Below are 21748 nucleotides of genomic sequence, written 5' to 3'. Positions count from 1 at the left end.
TTAGAATTGTGGAGGGGACACAATTCAGCCATAACATACGCTGACTCCATCACCCTATGCTTCCCATTCATCCAACCAACACTCAGAGAGCATCCTAAGTACTAAGAATTGTACTCGGCACTTCTGCAAATGCTTCCTCATGTAATTCTCAAAACATGAGAAACCTCCTTCCAGGGAGGTTTGTGTTTTAATTCCCATGGTACAATGAGGAAACTACATTTCAAACAGTTTAAGTATTCTGCCCAAGAAAGACACAACAAAGATGAGGCAGGCCCAGGAATCCACCCCAGTTCTCTGACTCCAAACCCAAAGCGCTGTCTCTAGCATACAAGGTTGTTTCCCACGCGAAACTGCAGCTGGCAGCAACGGGACATGGTGACCTGGCCATGGCAGCAATGGGGTGGGAATGGGCAGGATCTCCTTTTTTGGAAAGAGCCTAAATCCCATGGATAACAGCGGGATCTACCATCCAGGGTTGTTGTGATGACTAAATGAATCAGAGTGCCATAGCAATAGTAGCAACAACAACAACAATAACAAGACATTTATTACAAGGCAGACATAATTCTGAGCACTTTATGATTCATTTAATCATCACAACAACCCTGTGTGATAGGTCCTGCTATTTTTGTTGTTGTTATTATTATTAATGACATCTGGATAGAGGGTAGCTTGACTACCCACAACTATTTCGCTCTTCTTCCCAAAATTATACACAAAGGCTTTATATTTTATTGATTTTTTTTTATTTTTATTATTTATTTATTTATTTATTTTTTTTTTTTTTTTTTTTACAGAAAGGAAGGGAGAGGGATAGAGAGTTAGAAACATCAATGAGAGAAAAACATCGATCAGCTCCCTCCTGCATACCTCCTACTGGGGATGTGCCCACAACCAAGGTACATCCCCTTGACTGGAATAGAACCTGGGACCTTTCAGTCTACAGGCCGACGCTCTATCCACTAAGCCAACCCAGTTAGGGCACACAAAGGCCTTAATACCAAAAAAGAGAAGAAACAATAGCACATAAGTCTGGAAATGAGAAAGCAAAGGGATGAGTGGTAAATGACTCTGTAAACCCCAAAAGATCTGAATCCTAAAGCGGCAATGGGGAAAGTCAAGAACAATCAAATTTATGCTGCAGAATCTCCTGCCTTATATTCCACCAAAGCTCAGGAATGTGCAGTAACAGTTATCTCTAAAAGTAAGGGTGATGTGGAGAGAGACAAAATTAAGATATCTGGCGGAAAAGCAATTAGAAACTAGATATTCTTCTTTCTTTACTTTGCACAGGTCTTTCCTTGCCCCCAGGGGTTCATTTTCTAGTGAAAAGAAACAGAGGGTCTCCAGGCTCAGGGTGGAACCGGGAGAGAGGACAGGCTCCAGGGAAAGAACTGAAAAGAAGCAAATTATATGGACACATGTATTCTAGGAGCTGGACTCTCCAACTCTCTTCCCTCATTTGGCTCCTACAGTGTTGGCTGCCAAGCCCTCTATCTCCAGGCAGGACTCCGGAAGTGTCTTCCCCGGGCAATCTGAGTATTTTCAGAGGAAAGGTACCAAAAGACTGTTGCTCAAGGTTCCCCAACTAAGTGGTCAGCAAGCTTTCTCTACTATGAACCCTAACTTAACTAGTCCAGTATCTGAATATAGGTCCAGAAAGAGAAAACAGAGGAGAAGGAATCAATAAAGAAAGACACATTTTTCAGAACTAAAGAACACGGCTTTCTAAATTGAAAAGATTTATCCAGGGCTCAGTGAAATAGATGAAAATAAGCCTACACCACATCATCTATAATAATAAAAGTGCAGCTGGAACCGGTTTGGCTCAGTGGATAGAGCATTGGCCTGCAGACTAAAAGGTCCCGGGTTCGATTCCGGTCAAGGTCATGTACCCTGGTTGCGGGCACATCCTGAGTGGGGGGTGTGCAAGAGGCAGCTGGTTGATGTTCTCTCTCATCAATGTTTCTAATTCTCTGTCCCTCTCAATTCCTCTCTGTGTAAAATCAATAAAATATATTTAAAAAAAGATTTCAATCTTTAAAAATAATAATAATAATAATAATAATAATAATAAAAGTGTAATATGCTAATTAGATCGGACAGCTGAACGACCTTCTGAACCTCATTCCGGACGTCTTTCTGGATGAAGCCGCAGTGGCTGGGGGCAAGGCAGAGGAAGTTAGGAGCGATCATGCAGGCAGGTAAGTAGTTAGGGGCATCAGGCAGGCAGGCAGAGTGATTAGGGATGATCAGGCAGGCAAATAAAGTGGTTAGGCAAACAGGCAAGTGGTTAAAAGCCAGCAGTCCTGGATTATGAGAGGAATGTCCGACTGCCAGTTTAGTAGTGATACCAATACTGGCAGTCAGACATCCCGAGGGGTCCAGATTGCGAGAGGGTATAGGCCAGGTAGAGGGACCTCCCCCCTTGCTCCCATGCACGAATTTTGTGCACTGGGCCTCTAGTTAAGTAAATAACAATCTTCCATAGAAAAGTAACAGGTCTTTACAAAGGATCATGAATCAAAATATTTTTAGGATTCTTAATGGCAACACTGGGAGTTAGACGACAATAAAACAATAAGAAATTTAGAGGAATAATTGTTTTCAATCTAGAATTTTATACTCAGTCAAATTCTTAATCAAGCTAGGGAGTAAGACAAAGATGATTTTATATATAAAAGGAAGGTCTCAAAGATTTCCTTCCCATACTCTTTCTCAGAAAACAGCTGGGGTTGATTTACCACATCTAGGGAGTATATCCAGAAAGAGGGGACATGGAATAAAAAAAGACAGGACCTTCCACATAAGAAAGAAGCAAACAGGATGTGCTAGGACAACAATGCAGGGAGATGCCCGGGTGACAGATATGCAACAGGCACTGAGGACAACCATTCAGACTGGAGCAGTTTAGAGGGCTTTGGGATAAATTTATCCAGGGATATAAAATTGATAGAATACCTATGACACTTCAACATCCTGAAGGGAGATGTAGATAATCTATAGAGCATTTGAGTTAAGTAATAATAACACACAGAGCCAAGAGATATTTCTTATCTGCAGGGAAAACAAAGAAATTGTATAGGAAAGGGAATGCAATTAAACCAATGGCTTAGTTCTAAGTAACATTTCACAGTCATAATAATGTATACAATGCATATTCATTTAACCAAAATTACAGTAAACTCTAGTGAGTGGATGGCAGGATGGGAAGGGTGGGACAAAGAGCTAAATTCTTACTTTCATAGTAAAAAAGTCTCTAGATAATGCCTAAAATAAAGTTTTTAAAAAGGAACAACAAATGCATGTTATTCACAAATACACAGGTCTATACTCAAGGTGTCAGCTAAAAGAATTAAAAGTGGTTGTCTCTCTAAAAGAGAAACTGGGAGGACAGAACACAGTTTTTTATTTATTTAAACACCTGGTATAACAGTTTGACTTTATCTATATGTACATCTTTAACTAAAATAACATCTGAGCTTTATAACACCTCACTCTGTAAACCTGGGCAAGTCACTGCTCAATTTTGGTTTCCAAGTTCCCTCTATAAAATGGAGTTGGATTAGAGTGCCTCTGAGGCCTTCGCTCTGAGGACATTCACAACTGAGATTCCTGCCATGGAGACTGTATCCTCCCATTACACACTCAGCCCTTAGGAGTTTTATATGTAAATACCATTTTCTACTTCAGGTGAAGATGGCAGAAGATAAGAATTCTTACCAGTCGTGCTATTAGGGACTGTAAGAAGGTAGAAATAAAGTTAGTATATATATATATATTTTAAATGATAAATTAAAAATAAGATATCATTTTCTATGGGTGGGGAAATGCCGACAGCTGAGAACAACACTCTGTGGGGAAACAGACCCCCAAGAGCCCTCAGTGATTTTTGAAGGGACAGGTCCCAGAAGACTGGGAAGGAAAAAGGCATCACCCCAATTTCTCCTCCTCCCCTGCTTTGTAGCATTAATTGAAAGACGATGAGACTCTAAATATTAGGTCGTCCACCTGTTAACACAGGATTTAACTGGAGACTTAATCCATGTCAGGAAACCCCCCTGTGCCAATACTAGGAGCTGATCCCAGGGATAGAGGTAGGCAGATACTTTGCCCCTTTTGAATAGCAGGAAGGCAAGACTGCAGTTTACAACTTCATATGCATTTTCCAGCAAGGCCCAGCTTGGAGAGTGCAGCTACAGCCCTCAATACATCTCCAACTTTTTCAAGGGAAACCCCTTCTAAGTCCCTTCCTTTTCTTTCTTTCTTTCCCTTTCTTTCTTTCTTTCTTTCTTTCTTTCTTTCTTTCTTTCTTTCTTTCTTTCTTTCTTTTTTTAAAAATATATTTTATTGATTTTCCACAGAAAGGAAGGAAGAGGGATAGAGAGCTAGAAATGTCAATGAGAGAGAAATATCGACCAGCTGCCTCCTGCACACCCCTTACTGGGGATGTGCCAGCAACCAATGTACATGCCCTTGACTGGAATCGAACCTGGGACCTTTCAGTCCACAGACCAACACGCTATCCACTGAGAAAAAACAGTTTTGGCCTAAGCCCCTTCTTTTGAGCTTTGTCCCCCAGACCTGGAGAGGACAAGCCATTTAAGACTCAGGCTTATTAGGTGCTCCGAGATTTCACTAAATCTTCATGTCTTGCTCTTCTTCTTTTTCTTTTTTATTGATTTCAGAGAGAAAGGGAGAGGAAGGAAGAGATGGAAACATCTGATAGGAGAGAATTATAGATTGGTTGCCTCCTGCACGCCCCCTACTGAGGATGGAGCCCATGACCTGGCATGTGCTCTTGACCAGAATCAAATCCAGGACCCTTCAGTCCACAGGCTGATGCTCGAGCCAAATCAGCTAGGGCTGCTCTTAATTGTTATCTGACTTTTCATAAACATCATCATAAACAAAGAAAGCCTTTTTCTAAGCACCTCTTGAGTACAGAGTGATCTAGCCTGGCCCAAAGCAGAAACATCCTGTCTCCTCTTGTCTGCCCACTGCTCACCTAGTTCTGGCTTCAAGCACACACAGGCTCTGGGACAGACTGACTCCCGGGGAGTGGTGATGAGGGCTCATTAAAGACCAAAAGTTTTGGAGAACTTAAAGAGCAAGAGAGCTTTAGAACTTAAGACTTCCTCCTCTGCTGGATAAAGACCGACTTTTAGTGCTCCAAGTGACAAATGTTAACCATTAATAATACTTTACATAAATAAAGTACCTTGTCATTTCCTACATGTTTTCATACCTTTCACCTCTACCTCTACAGTCAGACCTCCAGCCACCACTCTCGACTCCCACATGATGGAGACAAGGCAGGGTTCTTCTCTGAAAGGCTCCAATGGAAGGAGGTCCAGGAACTTGCTCCACAAGATTTCTTAAATTTTCTAGACACCATTCAACTGTTTTACCCTGGGGGACTATGAGTTCGGTAGAGGGAAAACTGATTTTATACCTTTCTTTGCTGACTAAATTTTTATTTTTCCTATGACTACTATATATATATTATACTTAAAGGAATTTTCATTTTATAAGAAGGAAGAAAGGAATACATCCACCACCACCACCCCCCTTGCAATTCAGGACTCCCCTTTGAAGTCAGGGCTGGGTAAAAGATCTCTAATGTTTTTTTCATCTTAATAAAAATTAATTTATGATATAATAACATTAGCTAAGCTTTATTGAGAACTTACAGTAGAGCAGGCACTACTCAAAATTTAGACCTATCAGTTCACTAAACCATTACAACCTCATGAGATAGGGACAATTGTTCCCACTTTACAGATGAGGACACTGAGGTGTAAAATAAAATGTTAAGACACTGGGCCAGGGTAGCAGAGGCCATGTTTTCTTTGCCACCCTCTGGTGCAGTGCTCCTGGCTTCCAGATTATGAAAGAAGGAGATGCATTCCTGTAGCCAAGCCTCATTCTCCTCCCAGGGCCCAGGCAGGTCACATAATCCCCTTATCCATGCCGCATGGGCAGAGGCATGCTCTCAGGGAGTCAGCCACTGCCACTGAGCAGCTCAGAGAAAAACGCACAAGCATGGGGCATGTTGGAGAGGAGGAGAAAGTTCCCTGAACCAACTTTGGGAAGAAGGCCCTCCCTTCAAAAGCTCCGCCTCCCAGGGAGCCAATGCCTCCCTCCACAGAGGCGTCCCAGGAATGCTGGGAAGGGACACGGAGACAGAGTTCTGTGGCTGCCTGGCATGGGGAGCCTGACAGAGCGGGGCCAGAGGGAAGGGGGCCGTGCCTGCCAGCGTGGGCCCTCCCGCATGTGTGAGCCACCGGCCAGAGAAGGGTCATCTTCTGTTAGTTCTTGAATATTGGCCAATTAGTTGCTAATTAGTTTATGTGTAAATTCCAGCAGGAAGGCTGGAAAATTCAATCTACTTCAGCATTGAGGTTCTTCTCCTCCAATAACTGGCTCTGCCAATCTTGCAATTAAAGCCACGTAGCACACAAAACGTGGACTGTGCCTGAGCTTCAGGACAGCCAATAGGATACACACTCACTGCCTCTCCAGTCAGCTGCAGACTAACTACCCCAAATAGCTTTCTGCTGACAGCTTAAAACAAAGCATCATGGGAAACAGAGATCACATGATCCTCATTAATTCATGAAAGGAAAGATATGAAGAAGTGGGGATTTTTTAGGGTCAAAGGAAAAAAATCGTGTGTTGTATGTTAGGAATGCTTTCAACACAGACTTTCAAGAAGTACACACCTATGACGTAGCAACCCACTGGACTGGAAAGCTCTAGAGCTATAGACGAGAAGAACAAGTATTAAGTGAACGGCTACTACAAGCAGGGGACTGTCCTAAGCCAACTAGGTGAGCACTCAAGTGTGGAGTTCTCAATCACAGAAGGGCATTCCATGTAAAAATACAAGGTCAGCAAAGGGCACCTGCAAGATGCCTGGTACAGGGAGATGTTATGTCACTCAGGGTCGGTGTGATTCCCATGACAGGCCTGGTGGTCAGGAAAGGATTCACAGAGCAGGAGCATTTGACATAGTCCTGAAGGCATATGGCATTTTTTTTTTATTTTTTTTTTAAGACCTGAGGAATGCTTTAAAAAATAGAGTCATGTCCTGGCTGGTCAGTGTCAGGTGGTTTTAATGCTGTCTTATGCACTGAAAGTCATGGGTTCAATTCCTAGTCAGGGCACATGCTCAAGTTTCAGGTTCAATCCCCAAGCGGAAGGCAACCAATTGATGTTTTTCTCTCTCTCCCTCCCTCCCTCCCTCCCTTCCTCTTTCCCTCCCTCCCTCTTTCCCTCCCTCCTTCCTTCTCTCCCTCTAAAATCAATAAAAATTTATTAGCAATCATCAACTCACTCTCTATTCCCCCTCCCTCAGTATTATGGACTCTACATATTTTTTTAATTGGTTTTAGAGACCGGAAGGGAGGGAGAGAGGGAGGGAGGGAAGGAAAGAAAGAAGGAGGGAAGGAAGGAGGGAGGGAAGGAGGGAGAGAAACACACACACACACACACACACACACACACAGAGAGAGAGAGAGAGAGAGAGAGAGAGAGAGAGAGAGAGAGAGAGAGAGAGAGAAAGAGAGAGAGAGAGAGAGAGGGAACTGCTGGTTGCCTTTTGCATGCTCCTTGACCGGGGATTGAACCCTCAACCTGGGCATGTGACTTGGCTGGAAATGGAACCCGCCACCTTCTGGGGCATGGGACTACATGACACTCCAACCTACTGAGCCACACCTTCCAGGGTGGAATCTATGTATTATATTTTTTAAACTGGGAACTCTGAGGCAACCAGACCAGGAAAGTGAACTGGGAGCTACTCACTGATCAAGGGAAATCCAAGGACAGCGGGGACACAAAGGCTCATAAAAATGAAAGAGAATGGTATTTGGGGGAGAATGGCAAACAATCTGGAGTACCTAGATGGTGGGGTGCACGGTTAGGGGGAGCGGTGAAAGGATTGTTGTGGACCACCAGAGCCTTGTTAGCACATATTGTGTCTTTGTTAGAAACACACAGAGGCATCTCTTCTGGGGAGAAAATGCACCCTTTTCTGGGGAAGAAGCCAGCCACACAGCAGAGAGAGCCCCACCTCCCACTCCTGCTTGTGTCCAAACCACAGAGCTGTGCATAGCTTCCCCATCTTGGTTATGTGATATTATACGGCAAAGACAAAGTGGTTTTGCAGTTATAATTAAGGTTCCTAATCATTTGACTTTGAGTTAAATGAAAAAATTATCCTGGATAGGCCTGATCTAATCAAGCAATTCTTCTTCTTTTTTTTTTTTTTTAAAGTCCTCACCCAAGGATATTTTCCCCATTGATTTCTAGCTTGTAGTTTGTCACACATCCATAGGAAACAAGTAATGACCTCACAGTGTGGTCATTGGAGGGCCATGCACAGCAGGCTAGAAAGTATGGGCTTTATTATGCAACTCATTGGGAACCACTGAATGTTTCTGAGCAGAGACTCATCCTTTAGGAAGCTAGGGGATATCAGCAGGAAGGGAAGCCTGCGGTAGGAGTTGGTCGGAAGCCCTTTACGAACATTTAGTCAGGGCATGGCTCCCAGGACTGACAGTTTTACTGACCAGTAGAAAGCTTGTGAGGGACTAAGTTCTGGGATGAACCAAGCCAGCTAGCCTACCCCATTAAAATAAAATAAAAAGAGGAGGAGAAAGCAAAAACCAAGAAATTGACAGTCACTGAAAAAAAATCTTAGGGAACTTTAGTGTCCTTGTTTCTAATTATAAATATTTACTCCTCCCAGAATTCCTGACCTCACAGAAGAGCCTGCGTAAACAGTCCTGCTGCCTTACTGGAAAGTGTGTGTGTGTGTGTGTGTGTGTGTGTGTGTGTGTGTGTGTGTGTGATGTTTTCTTGGACCAGGGAACAGGGCAGTAATAAGGGACTAGATGATCTGCAAAGAGTCACTTCCTGCTGGATATTGTCTAGTTCCCTTCCCCTGCTCTGCTGGGATCATAAACCCTGAGACCCCCAAGCAACTCCTCCTCTGATTCTATCTGCTGGAGACAACTAAGCCAAACAAACTCAGGAAGCGCCCAGAGATTGGGAAGGGGAGGAAGTTCATGGCACAGAAGGAAAAAGAAAAGAGAATGCCCTGATGTTGAAGGAAGAGGGTGGGGAGAGAACGAAATGAAGGTCACCCCAAGGTCGTTGGGCGCCAGGCCTTTAAAAATGTCGTTCTTGGGCTTTCAATCAAAACTGGCACAAGCAGAGTGTCTCCTGGGGCTATTCAAATATTAACATTTACAGTGATAAACAGCCGCCACCCCCTGCCCCCCAAGTCCTCTGTAAGCAAATTAAAACAACTGATCGAAAGCGGGTCACTGAGAGACCAGTTGGGCAGGAGCCAAGTCAGCTCCAGGGTCTGGAAAATGCTTTAATTTTTCACTTTTAGGGAAGAGAGGAGAAGAGAAGGGCTACCTGTAGATGACTCCATGCTGGTGGAGGAACATGAGGGCTGATGTAACCTCTGCAGCATAGAACCGGGAACGAGGCTCATCGAATTTTCGGGAGCGCTGAATCTGGAACATGAGGTCTCCACCATTGACATACTCCATGACGAAAAAGAGGCGGTCCTGAAAGGAAGGAGAAAATGCCATTTAGCTGGTCCTCCTGCCGCTGCCCACACAGGCTGGCATACTGGGCACCTTCAAGACACTGGGTGCTGAATTAGAAAAAGGGGGAGCTCTCTGAATGGGGGGGGGGGCGCGGAAGAGAGGGGCAGTAGGATTTTACATGGGGCGAGGCCTGGAGAGAAGGAGGAGGTGTGTGTATGTGTGTAGAGGGAGGACGGTGGATGGTGAAAACACAAATGCCTGGATGTGGAAATGCTTAGGGACAGGCAAACTAAGGAGGTCAACTGAGGTGGAAAGTTCATGAAGCAAAGGTGAAATGGTGATGTTTGAGAGGTCAGGGGAGCAGAGTACCTTCTTAACATATAGACAGAGTCCTAAATGAAGCCACCAGGAGAATGTGTGCATATTGTTTTCAGTCAAAATTCATAGAATCGCCCCCATTAAGACACAGCAAAACTCTCAATGATCCTTCATTCATGAAGCAGATAGCGCACATCTACCTTATTATTGGCATCTCTTTGAAATTAAGTCTGCTGTTAAGAATTGTTACCAATTCAGACGGCCTTCTCCCGCTCCACAATCTCCAGAATTGTCCAGGCTTTACTGCTATTCACAAAGGGCTCAATGTCTTGCTTCTCTTCCACTCGCCCTGCCCTTCCCCTTCAAGACCTGCCTCGCTTTCTCCCCAGAGTGCTATTCTGTACTCTGAAGTACAGAGGCCGCCTTGCCGACCATTCATTTAACCATCCATTCCCCACGGAAATCCTCATGTCAAAACCGGAATGCTCAGGACAAAGCCATCCCCGTGACACCAGACTGTCTGAGGGGAGGACTCAGGCATCAGTTGTTTGCAAGCTCCCCACATGATTCCCATGAGCACCCAAGGCTGAGAACCGCTGGCTCCTCCATCTTGCCTCTGCCAAGGTGTTCTGCATCTGTGAGGTATATGAATTCTAAGTCACTGGAGTTTTTCTTTCCAAGGATCCCCAAGAACAAGGATTCCTAACTTTGTGTGTCAACATCACACTGTGTTAGAATATGAATTCCTGGTTCTAGTCCAGATTCAGAAGATCGGGGATGGAGCCTGAGAACCTGCATCATCTTGATCCCAGTTCATGTTGATGCTGCTGGTCCAGGGACCCCCGTTTTGAGAACCATTGTCCCGGAGCACTTGTGCCAGCCTCTCATATGGCAAGCACAGCCCTGATGTAGCTGAACCACACCATCATGAACAGCCACTTTGACTGACACCATTCCAGGGTAGCCAACTTGGACTTGGGCTGCAGTGACCATGAACTATTTCCTGGGCTGTGTTTGAAAGAATCCAAATCTTTAAAGAGGAAAAGCCTGCCCTCCCTGCATGCTGTCTTGCTGCCCTTTTTTCTCCCAACACCGGGACACACAGCATTGAAGAAAAGGGGCTGGGAGGGAAGAAGAGCTCCCACCCAATTTCATCCCTTACTAGCGGAGTGACCCCAGGCTAATGACTTCATCTCTCTGTGCTCAGTTTTCTCCTCTGTAAAAATGAGGAGGATAGTAGGACCTGCCTTACAGACTTCTTATGAGGATTAAATTATAGGTTAAAATGCCTGGCTCATAATTAGTGTTCCACGAAGACTGTCGAGTGCCATTGTTTCTGAAGGTAGTTGAGCTATTATTATTATCATTATAAAGTTAAGATGATTTTTACTGTCCTCTCACCAGCGTTTCTCCCTGATCACTGTCTCTTTCAACAAACACTTGTTCCCTTGGCTTTCAGGCTGTTTCTCCTCCCCCCGCCCTGTATTTCTGGCAGGGTTTTTCCTGCTTCCTCTTAGGCTTCTCCTCTCCCAGCATTAGGTATTGGTATCCCATATGACTGGGTTCTAACCCTCCCCTTTGCTCACTCTGTACTCGCTATGTGATGTCATCCACACCCACAGCGTCCAATGCACCCTGACTCAGAGAGAACTCACAAAGGTCTCTCTCCACCCTAGACCTCTCCTCCAAGCTGCAGATCCATTTAACCACATTCCCTCTAGGTGCCTCAACGGCACTCAAACCCAACACGTTAAAAACGGACTTCATAATCTTCCTCCATTCAGGGTACCTGAATGGTCCTGTCTCAGGGCAGGGCTTCACCATTCAGCCAGTTGTAAAAGTCAGAAACCAGAAATTCATTCTTAATACCTCCCTCTTCCTCATCCCTCACATCTGTCACCAAGCCTAGTTGCATTTGCCTATTGTATCTTTGTACTTACTGTTTTGAACCTGTCATATTTGTCTACTTCTGCCCATCTTCACCACCCTCATGACCACATTATGGCCCAAGTAATTATCATTGTCTAGATTCTTGCATGTGCTTTTTTACTAATGCTCTCTACATTGACTCCAGCACCCCCACCCCACACACACTCACACACTCACACACTCACACACACACACACACACACACACACACCTACCCCAGAAAAATGCTGATCACACTACAGGCAGAGTATCTTGCTGAATTGAAATGCAGATTGTAAACCTTCTCCCTTTCTCCTCTCATTCTTCTGATTAATTCTTTTAAAAGCTTAATGTTGGAATAAATAGAAAGCTCCTTAATATGTTATGCATCCCATCTGGTCTGACCCTACCTACTCCTGAGTCATATCACTTCCAGCTGTCTGTTGCTCCCTCTGCCCCATTAGCAAACTCCCTCTTACCACCGGGCCTTTGCTCATGCTGTTCCCTCCGCATGGAATGCTTCCCCCTCTCTCTTCACTTGGCCAATCTCTCCTCATCCTCCAGATTTAAGTGCAGCCATCTTTCCTTCTAGGAAGCTGTCCCTGACTTCTCTCCCTAATGTGTGCTATGTTCTCATTGCAGCATTCAGCACAGTTTTATTTGTTTAACTGATTTATGTATTTCTCCTGGGTACTCTGTATTCTTAATGAAGGCAGGAACTGTGGGTTAGCCTAACCCCAAAGAAAAACTGCCATAATTTCCTTTAAAAACAAGCATTGTGTGGGTAGAAGAATAAATAAAGTTAGGAAGCTAACTGTAAAAGAGAACATGAACCATATTTGTATCTGCAAGTTCTCACTGCTTAGGGAGTTAAAGCCGAGCTGGCCACTGCAGTGAGCCTCCTGCTTGCAGAATCTGGAGATGGAGATGGTGCCCACTGTAACCTTTCACCCCCATGGGGTCTGTCTGTGTCAGCATCCACGACTCAGTTAGAGCTTTAAACAGCACTTTGGTTTTGTGGGCCAATGTCCTCACTCCCCATGAGATGCTCAGTTCCTTCAGGACATATCTTATTCTTCCCCCATCATACTGGCTCTGAACTCGTACTTAGAGAGGCACTCAATAAAAATCTGCTCACTCCCTATGAGCCTCAGGAGGTATAGATCCTTACTGATTTTTTAGCAACTAGAACTAGCACAGAGGGGACTATGGTATGTCTTTATAGAATGCATGAGTGATTGAACACTCACCATAGACAGGGCTCTAGACCAAGCATGTCAAGCTCAAAGGCTAACATGGGCCAAATAAATGAGGCATGTGGCCCTCGGGCTGTGAGTTTGACATGCTTGCTCTAGTCTAGATGCTGGAAATTCAACAACAAACCAGAGTTGATTTCCCCATGTTACTTCTCTTTGTAACCTTGTTTTGAGCTATTTTAACTTGAGCTCATTAAAAAAAATTTAAATTGGAGAGAGAGGAAGGAAGAGGAGAGAGAGGAAAGAGGAAGAGGAAGAGAGAGAGAGAGAGAGAGAGAGAGAGAGAGAGAGAGAGAGAGAGAGAGAGAGAGAGAGACATGTGAGAGTGAAACATCGATCGGTTGCCTCCTGCACACTCTCCCACCGAGGACTGAACCCACAACCTGGGTATGTGTCCTAACTGGGAATCAAACTTGTGTCCTTTTGGTGTATGGGACAACACTCCAACCAACTGAGCCACACTGGCCAGGGCTAACTTAAGCCCATTTTAAAATTTAGTTTCAACCTACATGCCACAAAACATAATCAGCCCTTTCTACATCATCAGGAATGTTTTAAAGCAAGGTGAGTTTTTCACTTCCCTACCCTCCATTCAGTGAGTTGGCTGCTTCTGACCTCCACACCTAACTCCTCTGAGAAGCATGTTTTGACACAGAGTGAGAACCTCAAGTCATACTGGGAACTGCCTAATTACATAAACTGAAATCAAAAGAAAGTTGGCAAACCCAGGGGCTACTCATTAATCCCCTCTTGGCATCAGTAGAAAACAAAACAAAAGAAAACACCAGCTTCCTGGTAAAGTAAGCAAATATGTTTTCTGAGGTAATCAAAGATTTTAAAAGCCTGATTCCACCTCCTCCTCCCTTAATCTCACCTGAATGTCTAAAAGTTATGGTCTTGTGATACCAAGTGAAATAATGAAATTAGGAAAGAGATTATATGTCACGGCCATTTAAGGCGAGAATAGTTAATAATGACCTGCGAGCCGGAAGGGCAGCACCCTGGGTTAGAAACTCCCATTGGGCTCCATTTTCCCAGAGCGCTAAGCTTTCCTGCCTTTGAAGGGAAATGCAGGCCCGCCCTGTTCATCTTTCAAGGTGTGATTGATAGCCAGAGGCTTCCTCTCAGCAGCACTGCATGTTCTGCCAATCGGGTTTGTTTGGACACACGCTCTCCATCTCTTTTCGATGTTTATATGTGCAAAGATTCTATCGCTTTTGAATCAATTTCACATGAGTGCCCAACAAAAGACCGGACCTGGAACAGTTCGCCTTTGACGTCCCAGTGACAGGATGCACCATCTCTCCAATGTGCTATCTGAATGTCCTCGCTCTACACTCTGCCACATCGCCACTTCCCCTGTATGCCTACATCATTTAGCCTGTCAATACAAAGGGTCTTTCCTGGATAGGAGCTTGTAGGACATGGAAGATGACGTAAGCCATGGCTTTGGCATCCAGGAGCTAGGAATTGAAGACAGGAAGGTGTAGAAAGCAGAATGCTCAATCCTTAGGTTCTCAACTCTCTTGCATCAGCAGGTTGTGAAACTACCGTGTTTCCCCGAAAATAAGATATCCTCCGAAAATAAGACTTAGCGCATGGAAAGATAAGACATCCCCTGAAAATAAGACCTAGCGCAACTTTGGGAGAAAAAATTAATATAAGACACTGTCTTATTTTTGGGGAAACAGGGTATGTATGTGGGTTGTATCTTCTTAGCCCCCCTAGAGGATAACTGCACTTGGGCCCTACTACTTATGGAAGAAAACTCTTCCTATGTTTTATTTTTCATACTACAAATGGCATTGATGGAACTGGCCATTGCTGAAACAATTTGGCGAGACAAGTCTGAATGAGGGGAAAGACCATATTTAAGTAGGGTCTTGAACATGGGGAGGAGGAAGGAGGGAGTAGAGAAGGCCTGGCAAGTTTGAAGCATAGCTCTGCAGGGCAGCAGGGAGGAAAAATGAACATTGCATGTGGGGACGAGCGGGATCAGAGTGAGCCAGTGAGATACTGGCTCTCTAGGAAACAGTGCATAAACTCTGGAGACAGAAGGAAGGCCATAGAATGGGTAGTGGGGGTGGGGGTGGGGGTGGGGAGAGGAGATGGTTCTAAAAACACAGGTGGAAAATAAGGAACTCTCAATATCATTTGAGCTATAAAATGGCATCATGAAAGTTGATGTTGAGAAAAACTATTCTAGAAGCAGAGTTCAAGATGGATTGGAAAAGGATAGCCTGAACTATTCTCTCTCTTTCCTGTTTCCACCATCCTAATGTCCTGTTATCTTTGACAATGAACAAGCAACCCTCCCGCCCCATACACTTTTCCTTGGGAGAACCAAGGGAAAGATTTAAAGACTTTGAAACACTTAATCAAATCAATTTTATTTCTCCACAAAGAAAGCGCAGCCATCATTACCATAAACTAAAAACAGTTCATGGTGAGTGGAACTTTCTAGCTCCTAAGCCGACAGACATATGTTATGTTAGCGATAGGCAGAGTCTTGTCTAACTTGGGTCAGGTGCAGAGAATAAAGTGGCTCTTTGTTCTTACTGGGGACTTACCTGTCAATTAGTAGAGAATGAGAGTCTCATCTAAGAAATAATTATTAATATGTAAATTTTCCTGTGCAGCAACAACACTAAAAATTATCTAAATAAAAATGCTGCTGCTGTTTTTTTAGTCTTTTTCACACACTCTCAGCTTCTCTTCCAATGGGCTTTCTCCTCCTTCACCACCAATGGCCTTACCCAACTATAATGACCTAGTGGTCTTTCCCCAAATTCATATTTATTTCAACCAAATTCCTATAGCAATGGCCAATTACATGAACACTAACAGTAGTATGGAAAATAGAGAGTGGGTTTTCATATGGCTGTTTCTTATAACGGTATCTATAAGCCATAGAGGGTAGAGTCCACTTTAGTGAGAGTAAAAGGGGAGATGCCTGTTTTCTAGTGGGAAAGCTTTAACCTAATCAGAATTGGCCAAATAGTAACTATTCCACATGACAATCTCCAGGGTGGGAAGATACAACCTTCATTCATGGGCATCTGGTATTTGTTTCCAATTGCTTAAAAACTATGACTAATGGACTTACACAGGATGCCTAAGTTTAAAATGACCTAAAGCTGTACCAAATTAACTTGCCCAATAAAGCTCAAATGAACATTTGCTGCCTCTGATGAGAGCTGCATTTAGCCTAGGAAACAACTTCAAAGTTACTGCCAACCTGCCCCACACACTTTGACCTGTGCCTCAAAGCATCAAAGGGGAAAAGGAAGAATTTTGGTTCAATACACAGAGACCTTCGCTTTTATAGAGCCCTCAACATCTTAGAAAATTTCAGTCACATGGCATAACAGTTCATGTGGTAGAGACCCCCAATATAAAGACTTGACAACCTTCTGCAGTGCATCTCAACAATGCTGATCACGAGAGTGATTTCCTGCCATGAATAAGAATGGCATCTAAAGCTAAGTAAGAATCGTGACTTGTCCTTGGTTTCCTCTTAGAAAAGGACAGAATCAAGAAGGTTCAGATGGGAAACATAGCCAATGAGAGTACAGTGGTACTTCTGCATCATTGTTGTATGCACTGCATTATCATAGTATCAATTCTGGTACCTCAGCATCGCCCCACAATACTTGGCTTCCTTTGCTTACAACAATTGGCTGCTTTCCCCCTCAAGTGCCACTCCTGAGGCATGGCTTCTGCCTACTGTCCTCTGTCCCTGTTGACCGGGACTCCAGGAAAGCAGCAATGGGTCAGGAATCTGTGCAACTTACCAGCCTGGTTATTTTGCAAAGGTAGAGAGAATTTAAACAGAAAGAAAACATTGGTTGCTCACTAGAGCCCATTGTTATTAGTAGTTAGCTGTGTAAAGCCAAAGTTAAGGATCTATGAAGTGTTCCTTGTTTTTCTTTTTAATTGAATTTACTGGGGTGACACTGGTTGATAAAATTATACAGGTTTCAGTGATACAACTCTACAATACATCATCGACATATTGTATTGCATGTTTCCTACCCCAAGTCAAGACTCCTTCCATCGCTATTAATCCTCCCTTTGCTTTCTTCTACACCCCTCCCCATGCCCCTTGAGTTTTTAAGCATAGGAATCTAAGTATTATTGTTTTAATCCCATTTCCTCAACCAAGAAGAACCTGGTACTTAACCATGAACTCAGGCTGCTTCTCCCAATCCAGTGTGGGTCTGCATCAAATGGGTTGTTTCCCACATATGTGCCTTCTTGTGTCCCTGCAGGACAATAGCTGGGGCTCAGGATGCCCATTTTTTGTGTATCTCCACCTTATCTGGGCTCAGTGCCTGTGTTGCTCAAGAAATAATTTGAGTCTCTCTGGTTTCCAGCTCAGGTGTTAGAGGTGCACTCTCCACAGGTCTAAAGCAGCCGAATAGCTGCTATTCTGATTCCAGAAACTCAGAGTCACCTTATTATCTGCCGAGCCTGAAACACAATAAGCAGCGCCCACAGCAGCCATACTTGAGGTGTGGTTTCCAGGGAGCTCATGCACATCCTCCTGCAAATAAAGCCTGCATGCAGTCTTGTGACAGGTCAATCCTTGAACATGTTACTGCAGCTGCTATTGTCGCTTTCTCTTTGCTTTTTGTTTCTTTGCCTGTTTGCTTATTTAGAAAGAAATACTGCTGACCAATCAGAACATTAGTGTGTACCCACACTGTTGTTAAAATGACCAGTCTTGTCAGTGGAAACCAATCAAGGAAACCCTTTTAAATCTTGTGTACACACGACTGACTAGTTAACTGTTCATTTTACAACCAGCTGCCAACATCACAATAGTTATTTTCCCAAAGAATATGCAGAGTTCTAGTGACAGTTTTAAACATAAGCAAATACCAGGTAGCTGACCCTAAATAGAGGAAGTACATCAATATTTCCCTTCAATTGTGGGAAGAAAACATTACCGGCTTTAGACGGAAGTAATTAGGTTGGTCACACCATGCAGAGAACAGGAAAACTGTCTCCTCATACCCCCCTAGCTCAGGTTAGCTGTCAGAGCTGATCCTACACATGAGAAGCAATGATGTGGCAAGAGCCTCTGTTTAGCCTGCAGACCAGGTAACACATCCATACTGTGGTCTGTGCAGCAATCTTCTGGGTAGTCAATGAAACTTTTTCCTCTACTTGGAATCCTGGAAGGATGAAACCTCTCTTCCATTCCATTCACTAGGAACTGGCTCATCCCTGATAAGTTCAGCCAACACTGACTGTTTCCCTTCCTGACCAGCCACTAAGCTTTTTGTCTGCATCTGTTTGGGCCCTTGGTTTTCCTTACAACGCTCTTTGGTAGAAGCAGGACATGGGTAGCAACTGTTCCTATAGCTCCTGTTGGACTATTGGTCAGAGCACATGGTCAGTGAGGTGTCTGTTTCTGGGCACCATATTGACACTGACAAACTAGAGTTCATCCAGAGGAAGGTAACAGGATTGTGAGGAGAAGCTGGGGCCTAAAAGGAGCAGCTGAAGGAAGTGGCAGTGATCAGCCTCAATAAATCCACTCTTAAAGGACGCTGACAGTCTGTATTGAATGAGGGAATGAATCAAACAAAGAAACAAACTCAAGAGGAGCTCTCTTAAAACTTCTGAAGGATTGCCATGTTGGTAATCAAACAAAGGATTACCATGTTGGTAAATTCAATCTGTTACTGCAGAGGACCCAACTAAGACCAATAGGTAGAAGATAGAGTGAGGCTTCTCTTATTACAACCCTCTGCCCAACACTGGATTCCACTGCCTTCGGCAGTAAGTTCCTTCCAACTTGAGGATGTCAGCTTCAGCTGGCTGGATGACCACTTTGAAGGGCTGTTAACAGAAACCCTCTTTGTCCATGGAGGGGATGAACCAGATGAGCTGGTTGAGCCTAAGAACCCCCTGGGGGCATTTTAAAACATACATATTTCCAGTCTCCCATCAGAGCTTCTAACTCTGGGATGGCCCCCGGGAATGTCCACTTAGTTTTAAATTTCTCAGGTAGCTCCTAATGATCAGTGAGGCTTGCAAACTACTACCCTAGGCAACTGCTCAGGCTCCTCCTAACATTAAGATGTGGTGATTTCATTGCATTTTGTACTACATCTTTTTGTGAAAATCTCACGTGTTGATAAATCCAACTAGAGTGTAAATTCTTGGGCCAGTGGTTTCTAGACTTCCTCCATTCCAACACTCTGACGAACCCAGTGCACTCTCAGGAAAACCACCGTTTTGCACAACAGAATGTATCTCTTGGAGTGACAGGGCCATGTCCCCTGCATCTGGCAGCGTCCCTGCAATGCTCAACACCATACTGAACTCATCCAAGCCATTCCGGTATCACGCTAATAAAACACCTACTGTGCAGCTGATACTGAGCTTACTGTATTTTCGCAACTATAGGGTCAAAGGAGATTAAATCAAGGGCCTGACATCCCCACCATGGCTAGAGAGCTGTGCTTTCACTACCTAATTGTATTTCTAGTCTTTTTTCATCCAATCAACCACACTAGGCTTGACTTTTAGTCCTATAGACAGGTTGTTGGATTCATATGCATGGCTGCCCTGAACCAAATAAACCACTCCATTGTGGCAAGAAAGCGTGGCTGACATCACCTCTGTGCTAAATCCCCTTTCATGTTCTGACTCCTTTAATAAAGCCAAAATGAAAATGTGCTAATCTGAAGGAAATTGGCAACTTGGAAATAATATACTAACCTATGGATACAACTCCATCCTGCGGACTCTGAACACTAGATCACATTGTTTTAAGTCTTAAGTGGCATGGCTGGTGGCTGCAGGCTGCTGAAGAGGATTTCCATACCACTTCACTAATACTTTCATTTGATGACAGATAGAGCGTGAAAGGAAAGTTTTTTTGATTATTACATTCTTTGATCTCCACACTCCTGCTCAAGTTGACTCTGAATGCCGAGCAGTGTGGTGAGATAAACTTATAAATATTTGGTGTAACAGCACAGGGTCCTCTCTGAGGAACTGTTTAATCGTGATGGTGCTTTTGTAGGGAGGTGCTAGATTCCAGCCTGTGTTGTTTTGTGAAAATCCATGAGCACAGACTCCAATCAACACCATGGTCTGCATTAAGCAGGCCTAGGTGCTTGTAGAAGCAGAACAACAACAGCCTGTGTTTCATCTGTCCACAAGCCCTTTGTCCTTAACAACCTGAAAGGGGGTGATGTAGACAAAGCGAGAGCAAGTTTCAGGAGCACAACGCCTCTGACGGACAGGGGGCCGACAACCTGGAGAGGTGACTGGTTTCTCTAAAGGTAGAAATCCATCATCTAAACAGACTTGTTAAGGACATGGATCAGAAGAAAGACTTGGGAGCTTGAGAACCTCAACTAAAACAGTTCATGACTTGATTGTACTCAATCCCCATTTGTGGTACTCCATCATGTGTGTTTTTGAATGTCCTGATAGCTTTCTTCACATACATCCCCGCCTAAATAGTCCAAACTGAGGCACTGCACCCAGGCTGCCTGCGTTCGAATCCTGGCTCAGCTGCTTTCTGGCTATGTGAACTTGGCCAAACAGAGGTGTTGGTGTCCCTAGCTGTAAAAATGAGATTCAATGGTAGCTACTTCCTGGAGAGTTTAAGTAGATGACCCTTAATTGTAGGTGCCTGGCCAAAAATCAAACACACAGACAAACCAACAAGAAACTGCTCAGGAAAATATTAATTCACAAGCCTCCTTTTGGTGGCTGCATATGGTGCAGTGCTGAACAAATGTCAAATCAGTCAATTAGTTTGTATTTACAGGGGTTACAATCAAAAAGGCTACAATCTGGTTGGAGGAATGAGAAACTCCAATGAAAAAAAAAGTTCACACCACAGCATGGTATTTATTATTTGTGGATTTGTGATGAAGAAACAATGAAGGAAAGCTCCATGGAAACCTGACAATTAAAGAGGGAAAAGCATAAAAATGGGTAATGTTTGGGTATCCCAGGTGCAGGAAAACCACAAAAACATAAACAGAGGGATGCATTCGGTATCCTTAAAAAATAATGAGGACACCTAGCTGTTTGGAGCAAACCACCTCCATCTTGGCCTTTGGGTTTTTCTTAGAAAATTCTAAATTAAGGCTAATGCAACACAACTAACAGGGAGAGATTTATAATAGCTATCATTTATTGAGTGCCTACTATATGTGAATTATTCAAGCATCTTAAAAGCAGGTGTTAATACCTGCATATTCTATAAAGAAACAGAGGCTCAGGGGAGGTAGTTGACTTGCCCAAAGCCTCAGAGTGACTAAGTAACACAGCCAGAATTTGTACCCCAGTTTGTTTGTCCCCAAAGCCAGGCCTCTTTCCATTACACCAAGAGTCACCCTCAGCATCATTCAATAAAGCTCACAATAGAGCTCACATTTTATGCATCAAAAATAAAAGTGCTTGAGGCTAAGATTCAAGGCCATGTGGTCAGATCTGCACATTAAGCCTTTGTCCAGGAGATATTAATAGAGGTGGTTTTAAATCTCCAGGACAAAAACTCTGCTGCTTTTTGAAGGAGCATGATAGGGATCTGTTCTCTCTGGGACCTTGCCCTTTCTAGAATCAACTCTAGGTGAACACAATGACATGCCATTTATACAGTCCATTTCCTGCCAAACTCCAACATCTGGACTACCTCTGTAACTGTAAGGGGGGAAAACC

General features: G+C 43.9%; 1 protein-coding gene across 2 annotated transcripts in view; it reads right to left on the bottom strand.

Annotated features, from left to right (window-relative positions):
* Positions 1 to 21748, bottom strand: part of PRKCE (protein kinase C epsilon) — a 436087-nt gene that overhangs the window by 66011 nt on the left and 348328 nt on the right. For both annotated transcript variants that reach the window (XM_084901004.1, XM_084901005.1), the window contains one exon: positions 9433 to 9587. In XM_084901004.1, coding sequence (XP_084757130.1) covers positions 9433 to 9587 — 155 coding nt within the window. The remainder of the gene's footprint in view (positions 1 to 9432; positions 9588 to 21748) is intronic.

The sequence above is a fragment of the Pipistrellus hanaki genome (assembly GCF_964339955.1).
Source record: "Pipistrellus hanaki genome assembly, chromosome: 12".
In the NCBI taxonomy this organism is placed as follows: Eukaryota; Metazoa; Chordata; class Mammalia; order Chiroptera; family Vespertilionidae; genus Pipistrellus; species Pipistrellus hanaki.
This window is presented reverse-complemented; position numbering and strand designations above follow the sequence as displayed.